The 13,620-nt window shown below is 37.8% G+C and overlaps 1 protein-coding gene across 1 annotated transcript in view; it reads right to left on the bottom strand.

Moving 5' to 3' along the window:
• Window positions 1-5,167: 5,167 nt before the first annotated feature.
• Window positions 5,168-13,620, bottom strand: part of LOC133617483 (laminin subunit alpha-3-like) — a 62,963-nt gene continuing 54,510 nt past the window's right edge. Inside the window, exons 29-34 of the mRNA XM_072915053.1 lie at window positions 8,941-9,071; window positions 8,615-8,795; window positions 6,771-6,923; window positions 6,535-6,694; window positions 5,356-5,483; window positions 5,168-5,272 (exon numbers count right to left, since the gene is read on the bottom strand). Coding sequence (XP_072771154.1) covers window positions 5,168-5,272; window positions 5,356-5,483; window positions 6,535-6,694; window positions 6,771-6,923; window positions 8,615-8,795; window positions 8,941-9,071 — 858 coding nt within the window. The remainder of the gene's footprint in view (window positions 5,273-5,355; window positions 5,484-6,534; window positions 6,695-6,770; window positions 6,924-8,614; window positions 8,796-8,940; window positions 9,072-13,620) is intronic.

Below are 13,620 nucleotides of genomic sequence, written 5' to 3' on the forward strand. Positions count from 1 at the left end.
TTTGTAATATGATTATGAAATAAAAAGAAGTAACACTTAAATTCGGATATATGTAAATATCTGCCTCCGACACTCCCCCAATATTTACCTGTTTCCCACCTTTTTAAGGGGCGCCAGAAGTCAGCGGTCCTGTTCTGTCCACATGTAATGTTTGTCTGCTCTTCAGTGACTGTGCTGAAAACGTAACTTCGATTCCTTGTACAAAACCCAAAACCAGTGAAGTTGGCACGTTGTGTAATTCGTGAATAAAAACAGAATACAATGATTTGCAAATTCTTTTTAACTTACCTGTATATTCAATTGATTAGACTGCAAAGTGAAGTGAATTACATTTATATAGCGCTTTTCTCTAGTGACTCAAAGCGCTTTACATAGTGAGACCCAATATCTAAGTTACATTTAAACCAGTGTGGGTGGCACTGGGAGCAGGTGGGTAAAGAGTCTGGCCCAAGGACACAACGGCAGTGACTAGGATTGCAGAAGCGGGAATCGAACCTGGAACCCTCAAGTTGCTGGCACGGACACTCTACCAACCGAGCTATACCGCCCCAAAGACAAGATACTTAACGTTTGAACTGAGAAACTTATTTTTTGTGTGCAAATAATCATTAACTTAGAATTTAATGGCAGCAACACATTGCACATTTTTACCACTGTGTTACATGACCTTTCCTTTTAACAACACTCAGTAAACTTTTAGGAACTGAGGAGACCCATTTTTGAAGCTTTTCAGATGGAATTATTTCCCATTCTTGCTTGATATACAGCTTAATGTGATGCAGAATGTGGCTTGGCATTGTCTTGCTGAAATAAGCAGGGGCGTCCATGAAAAAGACGTTGCTTGGACCGTAGATGGTGAAATCCCTAAATCCCTTGCAATAGCTGGTTGAGAAATGTTTGCGCATGCGTTTTGTTCACAAAGTGGCGACCCTCGCCCCGTCCTTGTTTGCGAATGACTGAGCATTTCATGGAAGCTGCTTTTATACCCAATCATGGCGCCCACCCACATTAAAGAAAAAAAGAAATACACTGTAAATCAAGGGTGTCAAACTTACGGATCAGGCCCGCGAGCAGATTTTTTCTGGCCCGCGGGATGAGTTTGCTGAGTACAAAAATGAACCTGAAATTTTTTCATGAAAGAAACTGCTGTTCTAAATGTGTCCACTGGATGTCGCAATAGCAATTCTTTGTATCTTTGTAGATGATGCTACATACGTACAAAATAAACCACATGATGTTGGTACATCAGTCGAGTAAAATGAGCAAACTACATAAATAACATACTGTAATTTGATTTTGATTTAAAAAAATGTGTATCTTGATAGATTGAACATTATCACATAATTTATTCAGAAAATACAAATAAAGATAGAATTGTCAGGTTTGTCACTGACAGTTCAGTTAGGTTTTGGTTTTTCCTGTCTTTGTTTCCTGTCATCGCTCTTATTTTGGTTATTTCCTGATTATCTCCCTGAGTGCTTTGTCCCCTCAGCTGTGGCTGATTGTCACCTGGCCACACCTGGTGCCAATCAGCCAGCTGCTATTTGAACCTGCCTTCCTCTCCAGTCAGTGCTGGGTTATTGTCACTACTACCTGTCATAATACTTGTCGTTGTAGCGCTGTCTACTTTTGTTCACTCTGCTCATGTCATAGTTCCTTCGTGTCACAGTAAGTGTTTTTGTTTCTTGTCGACAGTTAGCCTTTGTGCTTGTGATGGGTCCAGCAACACAGATGCATTGGCGCATGCGTCAAGCTCATAGAGCAAAACCCTGTGTCGGTGCGCGTACCGCTTTTAGAAAGTCACGTGACCGATCATGAGCTGTTTTGGTCACGTGACCGATACGCGAACTGTGTCGCACTGACGCCTCCTCTGTGCCCTGTGAGCGGGTCTTTTCTACAGCCGGAGAAATAATAACTAAGAAGAGAAATTGTCTAAAATGTAATACGTCGGAAAAACTTTTTTTTTTTTTTTTTTATAAAAATGTGTAAAAAAATAAAATTAAAAAAATTCCCAGTCCACAAGCATCCTCATTCACAACACGTTCTCTTAGATTTCCATGTTATGATACATGTTCACATTATTTATTGACTGTATCTAAAAAAGATACAAATATATTTTTATTTAAATAAATATATTAAATAATCCTAAATGAAATACAATGACTTTGTTTATATTATTGTATATACTAGGGCAGGGGTCACCAACGCGGTGCCCGCGGTCACCAGGTAGCCCGTAAGGACCAGATCAGTCGCCCGCTGGCCTGTTCTAAAAATAGCTCAAAGAGCAGCACTTACTAGTGAGCTGCCTCTATTTTTTAAATTTTATTTATTTACTAGCAAGCTGGTCTCGCTTTGCTCGACATTTTTAATTCTAAAAGAGACAAAACTCAAATAGAATTTGAAAATCCAAGAAAATATTTTAAAGACTTGGTCTTCACTTGGAATAAGCGGTAGGAAATGGATGGATGGATGGGTCTTCACTTGTTTAAATAAATTTATTTATTTTTTACTTTGCTTCTTATTACTTTTAGAAATACAATTTTAGAGAAAAAATACAACCTTAAAAATGATTTTTAAACAAATATACCTTTTTACCTTTTTAAATTTCTTCCTCTTCTTTCCTGACAATTTAAATCAATGTTCAAGTAAATTTTTTTTATTTTTTATTGTAAAGAATAATAAATATTTTAGCTTCTGTTTTTTCGACGAAGAATATTTGTGAAATATTTCTTCAAACTTACTATGATTAAAATTCAAAAAAATTATTCTGGCAAATCTAGAAAATCTGTAGAATCAAATTTAAATCTTATTTAAAAGTATTTTGAATTTCTTTTAAAATTTTTGTTCTGGAAAATCTAGAAGAAATACTGATTTGTCTTTGTCAGAAATATAGCTTGGTCCAATTTGTTAAATATTCTAACAAAGTGCAGATTGGATTTTAATCAATTTAAAACATGTCATCAAAATTCTAAAATTTATCTTAATCAGGAAAAATTACTAATGATGTTCTATAAATTATTTTTTAATTTCTTCAAAAAGATTCAAATAAGCTAGTTTTTCTCTTCTCTTTGTCGGTTGAATTTTGAATTTTAAAGAGTCGAAATTGAAGATAAACTATGTTTCAAAATTTTATTTTAAATTTTTTCGTGTTTTCTCCTCTTTTAAACCGTTCAATTAAGTGTTTTTTTCATCATTTATTCTCTACAAAAAACCTTCCGTAAAAGGAAAAAAAAATGTACGACGGAATGACAGACAGAAATACCCATTTTTTGTATATATATAAATGTATTTATTTAGCTATTCTTGTTTAAATCACACTTACGTGTAACTTACAAATGACAATATATTTATTTATTTAAGTGTGTATCAAAAACTGGTAGCCCTTCGCATTAATCAGTATCCAAGAAGTAGTTTTTGGTTTCAAAAAGGTTGGTGACCCCTGTACTAGGGCATAAAATCAGTGTCAGTTGAGTCGGTCCATAGGTTGCCTGTAGGGATTTTTAATGTCCAGCAGATGTCAGTATTTAGTGACACAGTATCGACACAGTATCAATACAGTTTTGCAATGTGTCGAAACACTTCATGACGCCTCATCAACCCATCACTACTTTGTGCTATTTTAGTTCATAGCCAAGTTTGTTCTCCGCCTTGTGCGCGCCTTTTGTTTGTTTTTTTGCTATAGTGTTAAATTAAATCATGTTTTCCTGGACAAAGCCTGCCATCTCTGCATCTTGGGGTTCGTCACCAACATACTCTTGACAAGAATACTACTAACCGCAACATGTAAGTGTAAAAAAAACCCCAACAACATTATGATTTGTACATTTTCAGAATGTGCTCGTTCTATTTTTAAACAAAAACAATCTGAAGTTGTCTTTATTTTTAAGTTATCGGGCCGTGATTTTACCAGTCCGGCCCACTTGGGAGTTAATTTTTCTCCTTGTGGCCCCCGATATAAAATTAGTTTGACACCCCTGCTGCAGATCAACTTACTTTTTAACATTGTTGTTTAGTCCCTAACTAAAGATTCAAAATGCATTAATTTGCCTAAAATTGAAAAAAAAACATTTATTTGTATTTAAATTCTAAAAAAAAAAGTTGACTGACCATACTGAAAAAAATTAAAGTAAAAAATAATACATTCAAATTGAACAGCAACATTAACTCAGGAGTACAAGATATGCAACTATAACCTACAACACAGCGCATGAAACAATTTGTGTTGATTTTTTTTATTTTTTTTTATCAAAATAAGGAAGTCAGGATTAATGGCTACAATGAGCGCGTTTTGTTGTGCGCAGATTTTTGCAGCATGGTATAAAGCATTTTTTCTGGGGTCACACTCCGGTAAACTTTAGACTTAGGTCAGGCTGATTAGAAAAATAGGTACTACCCAAATATGAAATGTGAAAATGTGAAATCCCTAAATTCCTTGCAATAGCTCGTTGAGAAATGTTGTTCTTAAACTGTTGGACAATTTGCTCCCGCATTTGTTGACAAAGTGGTGACCCTCGCCCCATCCTTGTTTGTGAATGACTGAGCATTTCATGGAAGCTGCTTTTATACCCAATCATGGCACCCACCTGTTCCCAACTAGCCTGTTCACCTGTGGGATGTTCCAAATAAGTGTTTGACGAGCATTCCTCAACTTTCTCTGTCTTTTTTGCCAGCTTTTTTGGAACCATGTTGCAGGCATCCAATTCCTAATGAACTAATATTTGCAAAAAATATCAAAGTTTTCCAGTTTGAACGTTAAGTATCTTGTCTTTGCAGTCTATTCAATTGAATATAAGTAGAAAAGGATTTGCAAATCATTGTATTCTGTTTTTATTTACCATTTACACAACATGCCAACTTCACTGGTTTTGGGGTTTGTATATTTAAATACATTTTTGTTGTATTAAAATAAATAAACTAAATTAATAATTAAGTTTTTAACTAAACTGTCGATAAAATTAAAGTACAAATGGAAATACAACTTTACCACTTTAGTCGTATTTTTTGTGCTTGAAAGACTTCTCTATGGCTTTAGCTCCAGACTTCTGTTTTTTTTATATTGTATTTACTGCCACAGGTGGTGGAAAAGTGTATTACAACTGAGTGCAGACCACAGCTGAGAAAGAGATTTCTTTTTTTTGCCGGCCCTATCTTTAAACGCTGCACTATACTACACTTGCAAACCTTTGATGGAGTGGAACTCCCCGTCACAGAGGTTGGGGGGAGTCACGGAGACGCTGACATCGCCGCTTCCATCATTGACGGTGACGGACACCTGGTGAAGGACGGCAAAAGTTGCTCAAAGTCTCCTATTAGTACAAAAATGACATGTTGCCAAAAAAAGGAGTGAGAGCTTACCGTGTTTTTAATGAAAAAAACACGAAAGCTACTCCCGTAGCCTTCAAAATAAAAGACAAGGCCCCTGGGGCGTTGAGGGCGGAGCTCGAACGTCAGCACAAAGTGAGAGCCCACAGTGAAGTAATCATCTAGAAAGGAAACACCTCAATGGATTTTTAAGGCAGGTATGTCTTAGACAACATACCGTGTTTTCCGGACCGTAGGGCACACCGGATTATAAGGTGCACTGCCGATGAATGGTCTATTGTTGGTCTTTTTTCATATATATAAGGCGCACCGGATTATAAGGCGCATTAAAGGAGTTATATTTATTTATTTATTTTCTAAATGTAAAACACTTCCTTGTGGTCTACATAACATGTAATGGTGGTTCTTTGGTCAAAATGTTGCATAGATGATGTTTTACGGATCATCTTCAAGCCATCTTTGTTGTAGCGTGCAAGGACGGGAGTGGAAGAAGTGTCAAAAGATGGAGCTAACTGTTTTAATGACATTCAGACTTTACTTCAATCAATAACGGAGCAGCATCTCCTCATCCGGAAACAACAACGCCGGAAATGTGTCCCGTGAAAAACCGTCCGACCGGAACTCTCGAATAACTAAAGTTCCTTGGGTGAATAATATAAACTCACTACACCGGTATGTTTTAACGCTTTCATGGCGAGTTTACTGACAGATATAAGTAAGAACTTTACACTACTTTATATTAGAAATGGCACCAGCGGAGGATGAATGTCACATAACAAGAAGATAGAGAAAAAGAAGAAGCTTATCGACAATGATGTCTACAAAGGCGGACGTGCGCAATTTTTCAGGATTTATGCAGATTCCAATTACAGATCAGCAGGTACCAGAAGATAAGAAAAGTTGCTTTTGCATAATATTGCCAAACAAAATGCCAGATAATGTCTTACCTTATACACACATGATAATACTTGAAGCACATCAAGCGGTGCACCCTACACTTATCTCTTGTTTGTCTGCCATCTACTGGTCACACTTATCATGACACCATGTACCAAATAAAATAGCTTTGAGGTGGGTAAGCTTAACCAAACGTATTCCTTACATTAGGCGCACCGGGTTATAAGGCCCACTGTCGAGTTTTGAGGGGAAAAAAAAGTTTTAAGTGCGCGTTATAGTCCGGAAAATACGGTATTTAAAAATCAGACATCAAACCTAAAACTAGGTGACCTCCACCAAAGTAGGCCCCCTTCTCGGTGAGCCCCTCCAAGCAGTGCGACACAATGTTGCCCGCCGCAGGTTCCCCCACTGGTTGAGCGTTCATTTGAAGGTTACGTATGCAACCCATAATGCTCGTGGTGGGGATATTAGAAGCCTACGTGAAAAGAAGCATGCGGTGTGTAAAGCAAGCACACAGAATATGAGACGGGTGCGGTTCGACTTGGACAGACTTTAACGGTGTCGGTGTTCCCAGGGTGACCCCCCAGGTACACGAGGCCCTGAAAATCCAGAGACGAGCCCTCGTCTTTGGGCAAAAGGCCGTCGGTCACACGGAATCCATCCACCAGCAGATGGAAGGTGCTTCTCTCCACGCTGCACTCCACCTGCCACAAGAAACAACAGTATGCTGAAAGTAATAAGGTACAAAACCAGTAACAATGGGCCCCATTCAGCAATAAGGTCCTAACTTTTCAAAACTCTGATCTTTCTCCCTAAGTGATTTTCTAAGAGGAGTCCATTCAAATTCATGACGTGTTCTTAAACGCCCAAATTGTTCCTACCTGCTGTTCTTAAGTCGCTGAATGCCAAATGGTTAGCGCGTGCGTGTCTATCATAATTTGCATATAAACACGCCCTTATTTCCCCAATATGCATAGGTAAACGCCCTTAATTCCGTAATTTGCATAGGTAAACGCCCTTAATTCCCCATATAAGGGCACAATTCCTGCGGAAAAGCCGAACATCAGACACACGGAGAAAACACAAGCTGATCACAGAAGAGAAATTCGTATTATCCGCATAATGTCAAAACATAAGTTTAAGAAAGGGGGGACTGCAGCGTTCGAATAAATATTTGTCACTTGGGGCAAATAGGTCTGCATGGTGGTGAAATATGCGCACCCTCCACAGGGCACGATCTACGGCATCTTGCAGTAGCAGCAAAAGCATTGCCATTGTGTGTGCGTGCGTACGTGCGTGTATGCACACGTTATTTTGAAATGTCTATATATTGCTCATTTTGCTATATGTCTGTCTTATCTATCTCTATCTAAGATATTAATGTAACATTAGACCAGTGTTTTTCAACCCTTTTTGAGCCAAGGCACATTTTTTGCGCTGAAAAAATGCGGAGGCACACCACCAGCAGAAATCATTAAAAAACAAAACTCAGTTGACAGTAAAAAGTTGTTGTAGCAATTGTTGGATATGACTTTAAACCATAACCAACCATGCATAACTATAGGTCTTGTCTCAAAGTAGGTGTACTGTCACATCACGGCGTGACTTATTTGGAGTTTTTTTGCTGTTTTCCTGTGTGTAGTGTTTTAGTTCATGTCTTTCGCTCTTTTTTTGGTGTCTTTTTCTAGTTTTTTGGTATTTTCCTGTAGCAGTTTCTTGTCTTCCTTTGAGCGATATTTCCCACATCTACTTTGTTTTAGCAATCAAGAATATTTCAGTGGTTTTTATCCTTCTTTGTGGGGAAATTGTTACTTGTCATGTTCGGATGTACATTGTGGACGCCGTCTTTGCTCCACAGTAAGTCTTTGCTGTCGTCCAGCATTCGGTTTTTGTTTACTTTGTAGCTAGTTCGGTTTTAGTTTCGTTCTGCATAGCCTTCCCTAAGCTTCAATGCCTTTTCTTATGGGCAACTCACTTTTTGTTTATTTTTGGTTTAAGCATTAGATACCTTTTTACCTGCACGCTGCCTCCCGCTGTTTCCGACATCTACAAAGCAATTAGCTACCTGCTGCCACCTACTGATATGGAAGAGTATTACACGGTTACTCTGCCGAGCTCTAGACAGCACCGACACTCAACAACAACACATCATTTGCAGACTATAATTACTGGTTTGCAAAAAATATAAAATTAACCCAAATAGATAATCTCCCACGGCACACCAGACTGTATCTCACGGCAAATAAGCCACCCTAAGAGTGCTCTGGAGCACTCGTAGATTTTGTTCTTACCTACGAACAAATCCCAGCTAAGAAAACTAGTGAATACAAAAATATCCTTAAAACTTCGTAAATGGACCTAAGAACAAAATTGAATAAGGCCCAGTGTAATTTACTCTGTGCCAGTGTCCATCGTTGGTCGCCTTCCTGTGGCCGATGACTCTGCTCTGCCCAAGTGTCATTCTGATCTGGCCCTTTTCCATGTACAGGGCCAGCAGGGGGACAGACCCTGTCCCTTGTACGAAGAGCAGAAGCCCCCCGGGGGACCGTGTCCTGACATCCAGGGAGAAGTGAGGCCTGAGACGAGGACGTGGAGCTTGTTTAAGGTGGGAACGTACAGTGGGCATCTGTCCGAGGACTCGCCCTAATGATCATAACATGCGCTTCCTGTCGGATCAGCGGGAATCATTTTGGTTACTGGAAGTGACCGTCGTGACATTACCTGTAATTAAGGTCCCGCTCCGGCAGCCGGTAACCGAGCCAGCTGTCTCCCTGCGAGAGCTCGTAGCCACGGTGGTGAAGTGGCTGCTGGCGCCCGCATTGACCGTCTGTTGGGTCGCGACTCGTGAGCACCTGGGCAGAAAGGCAATTTGCTGAGAGATGCAGGAGCACTGTGCTGTTTTTAAGCAGCCTACTGCGAAAACAGCAGTGAAAGATTGTCTATACGTTAACAGCACTGTGCTTTTTTTAAGCAACATAGTGCGTATAGACAAATATTGTCTATACGTTAAGAGTACACTGCTGTTTTTAAGGAACTTACTGTGAAAAACGACATCAAAGATTGTCTATACGTTATGCGCACTGTACTGTTTTTAGGCAACCTTCTGCGAAAACATCAGTCAAAGATTGTCTATACGTTAAGAGCACTGTGCTGTTTTTAAGCAGCCTGATGTGAAAACAGCAGTCAAAGATTGTCTATACGTTAATAGCACTGTGCTGTTTTTAAGTAACCTGCTGTGAAAACAGGAGTCAAAGATTGTCTATACGTTAATAGCACTGTGCTGTTTTTAAGTAACCTGGTGTGAAAACAGGAGTCAAATATTGTCTATACATTAAGAGCACTGTGCTGCTTTTAAGCAACCAAGTGCGAAAACAGCAGTCAAAGATTGTCTATACGTTAATAGCACTGTGCTGTTTTTAAGTAACCTGGTGTGAAAACAGGAGTCAAAGATTGTCTATACGTTAAGAGCATTGTACTGTTTATAAGTAACCTACTGCGTATAGACAAAGATTGTCTATACATTAAGAGCACGGTGCTGTTTTTAAGCATCCTACTGCGAAAACAGCCGTCAAAGATTGTCTATACGTTAAGAGCACGGTGCTGTTTTAAGCAATCTAGCGCAAAAACGTCATTCAAAGATTGTCTATATGATAAGAGCACTGTGCTTTAAGCAACCTACTTCAAAAACGTCCGTCAAATATTGTTTATATGTTAAGAGCACTGTGCTGTTTTTAAGCAACCTACTGCAAAAACAGGAGTCAAAGATTGTCTATACTTTAGGAGCATTGTGCTGTTTTTGAGCATCCTACTGCGAAAACAGCCATCAAAGATTGTCTATACATTAAGAGCACAGTGCTGTTTTTAAGTAACCTACTGCGTATAAACAAAGAGTGTCTATATGTTAAGAGCACTGTGCTATTTTTAAGCAACCAAGTGCGAAAACAGCAGTTAAAATTGTCTATACCTTTAATAGCGCTGTGCTGTATTTAAGCAACCTAGTGTGAAAACAGGAGTCTAAGATTGTCTATACTTTAGGAGCACTGTGCTGTTTTTAAGCAACCTAGTGTGAAAACAGGAGTCTAAGATTGTCTATACGTTAAGAGCACTGTGCTGTTTTTAAGCAGCCCACTGCGAAAACAGCAGTCAAAGATTGTCTATGCGTTAAGAGCACTGTGCTGTTTTTAAGGAACGTACTGTGAAAACAACATCAAAGATTGTCTATATGTTAGGCGCACTGTGCTGTTTTTAGGCAACCTACTGCGAAAACATCAGTCAAAGATTGTCTACATGTTAAGAGCACTGTGCTAATTTTAGGCAACCTACTGCAAAAACGTCAGTCAAAGATTGCGTATATGAAAGGAGCGCTGTGCTGTTTTTAAGCAGCTACTGCAAAAACATCAGCCAAAGATTGTCTATATAACGAGTGCTCTGCTGCCCTTAACCAAATTGCAAAAATGTGAGTGAAAAATCCTCAACCCGACAAGAGCGCTGCTTTTTTTAAAGATCTGGTGTTTTTAAGCAGCTGTTGCAAACATTTTAGTAAAAGATCCTCTATATGACAAGAGTGCTCTTATGTTTTTTCAGCTCCGACTGTAAAACTACGAGTCAGAGATCATTATATGATGAGCGGTGCTCTCCTCTTTTTACGCACCTGCTGCAAAAACGCTAGTCCCCTTTTCATGTCAAAACGCTGTTTTTATAAATAAGCTGTAAAAAAAAAAAAAAAAGGGCATTCAAAGATCCTCTATATGACATGAGTGCTCTGCCGGAATTGATTGATTTGGCCTGCCAGCCGCCAGTTGAGTAGCGCTAACATCAAATCATATTTTCTTTAACGAGACACTCAATGTTTAAAAAACGTTCCACGTTCTCACATTCTACATTTGAGTTGAGAACAAGATGTCTTATATTATTGTGCAGAACAAGATGACTTACATTATTGTGCAGAACAAGATGACTTACATTATTGTGCAGAACAAGATGTCTTACATTATTGTGCAGAACAAGATGTCTTACATTATTGTGCAGAACAAGATGTCTTACATTATTGTGCAGAACAAGATGTCTTACATTATTGTGCAGAACAAGATGTCTTACATTATTGTGCAGAACAAGATGTCTTACATTATTGTGCAGAACAAGATGACTTACATTATTGTGCAGAACAAGATGTCTTATATTATTGTGCAGAACAAGATGTCTTACATTATTGTGCAGAACAAGATGACTTACATTATTGTGCAGAACAAGATGTCTTACATTATTGTGCAGAACAAGATGTCTTACATTATTGTGCAGAACAAGATGTCTTACATTATTGTGCAGAACAAGATGTCTTACATTATTGTGCAGAACAAGATGTCTTACATTATTGTGCAGAACAAGATGTCTTACATTATTGTGCAAAACAAGATGTCTTACATTATAGTGCAGAACAAGATGACTTATATTATTGTGCAGAACAAGATGACTTGCATTATTGTGCAGAACAAGATGACTTACATTATTGTGCAGAACAAGATGTCTTACATTATTGTGCAGAACAAGATGTCTTACATTATTGTGCAGAACAAGATGTCTTACATTATTGTGCAGAACAAGATGACTTACATTATTGTGCAGAACAAGATGTCTTATATTATTGTGCAGAACAAGATGTCTTACATTATTGTGCAGAACAAGATGACTTACATTATTGTGCAGAACAAGATGTCTTACATTATTGTGCAGAACAAGATGTCTTACATTATTGTGCAGAACAAGATGTCTTACATTATTGTGCAGAACAAGATGTCTTACATTATTGTGCAGAACAAGATGTCTTACATTATTGTGCAGAACAAGATGTCTTACATTATTGTGCAGAACAAGATGACTTACATTATTGTGCAGAACAAGATGTCTTACATTATTGTGCAGAACAAGATGACTTACATTATTGTGCAGAACAAGATGTCTTACATTATTGTGCAGAACAAGATAACTTACATTATTGTACAGAACAAGATGTCTTACATTATTGTGCAGAACAAGATGTCTTACATTATTGTGCAGAACAAGATGACTTACATTATTGTGCAGAACAAGATGTCTTACATTATTGTGCAGAACAAGATGTCTTACATTATTGTGCAGAACAAGATGTCTTACATTATTGTGCAGAACAAGATGACTTATATTATTGTGCAGAACAAGATGACTTACATTATTGTGCAGAACAAGATGACTTACATTATTGTGCAGAACAAGATGACTTACATTATTGTGCGGAACATGTCTTACATTATTGTGCGGAACAAGATGACTTACATTATTGTGCGGAACAAGATGTCTTACATTATTGTGCAGAACAAGATGACTTACATTATTGTGCAAAACAATATGACTTACATTATTGTGCAAAACAAGATGACTTACATTATTGTGCAAAACAAGATGACTTACATTATTGTGCAGAACAAGATGTCTTACATTATTGTGCAGAACAAGATGTCTTACATTATTGTGCGGAACATGTCTTACATTATTGTGCGGAACAAGATGACTTACATTATTGTGCGGAACAAGATGTCTTACATTATTGTGCAGAACAAGATGACTTACATTATTGTGCAGAACAAGATGACTTACATTATTGTGCAAAACAAGATGACTTACATTATTGTGCAAAACAAGATGACTTACATTATTGTGCAAAACAAGATGACTTACATTATTGTGCAGAACAAGATGTCTTACATTATTGTGCAGAACAAGATGACTTACATTATTGTGCAGAACAAGATGTCTTACATTATTGTGCAGAACAAGATGACTTACATTATTGTGCAGAACAAGATGTCTTACATTATTGTGCAGAACAAGATAACTTACATTATTGTACAGAACAAGATGTCTTACATTATTGTGCAGAACAAGATGTCTTACATTATTGTGCAGAACAAGATGACTTACATTATTGTGCAGAACAAGATGTCTTACATTATTGTGCAGAACAAGATGTCTTACATTATTGTGCAGAACAAGATGTCTTACATTATTGTGCAGAACAAGATGACTTATATTATTGTGCAGAACAAGATGACTTACATTATTGTGCAGAACAAGATGACTTACATTATTGTGCAGAACAAGATGACTTACATTATTGTGCGGAACATGTCTTACATTATTGTGCGGAACAAGATGACTTACATTATTGTGCGGAACAAGATGTCTTACATTATTGTGCAGAACAAGATGTCTTACATTATTGTGCAAAACAATATGACTTACATTATTGTGCAAAACAAGATGACTTACATTATTGTGCAAAACAAGATGACTTACATTATTGTGCAGAACAAGATGTCTTACATTATTGTGCAGAACAAGATGTCTTACATTATTGTGCGGAACATG

The sequence above is a fragment of the Nerophis lumbriciformis genome, linkage group LG18 (assembly GCF_033978685.3).
Source record: "Nerophis lumbriciformis linkage group LG18, RoL_Nlum_v2.1, whole genome shotgun sequence".
Classification (NCBI taxonomy): Eukaryota; Metazoa; Chordata; class Actinopteri; order Syngnathiformes; family Syngnathidae; genus Nerophis; species Nerophis lumbriciformis.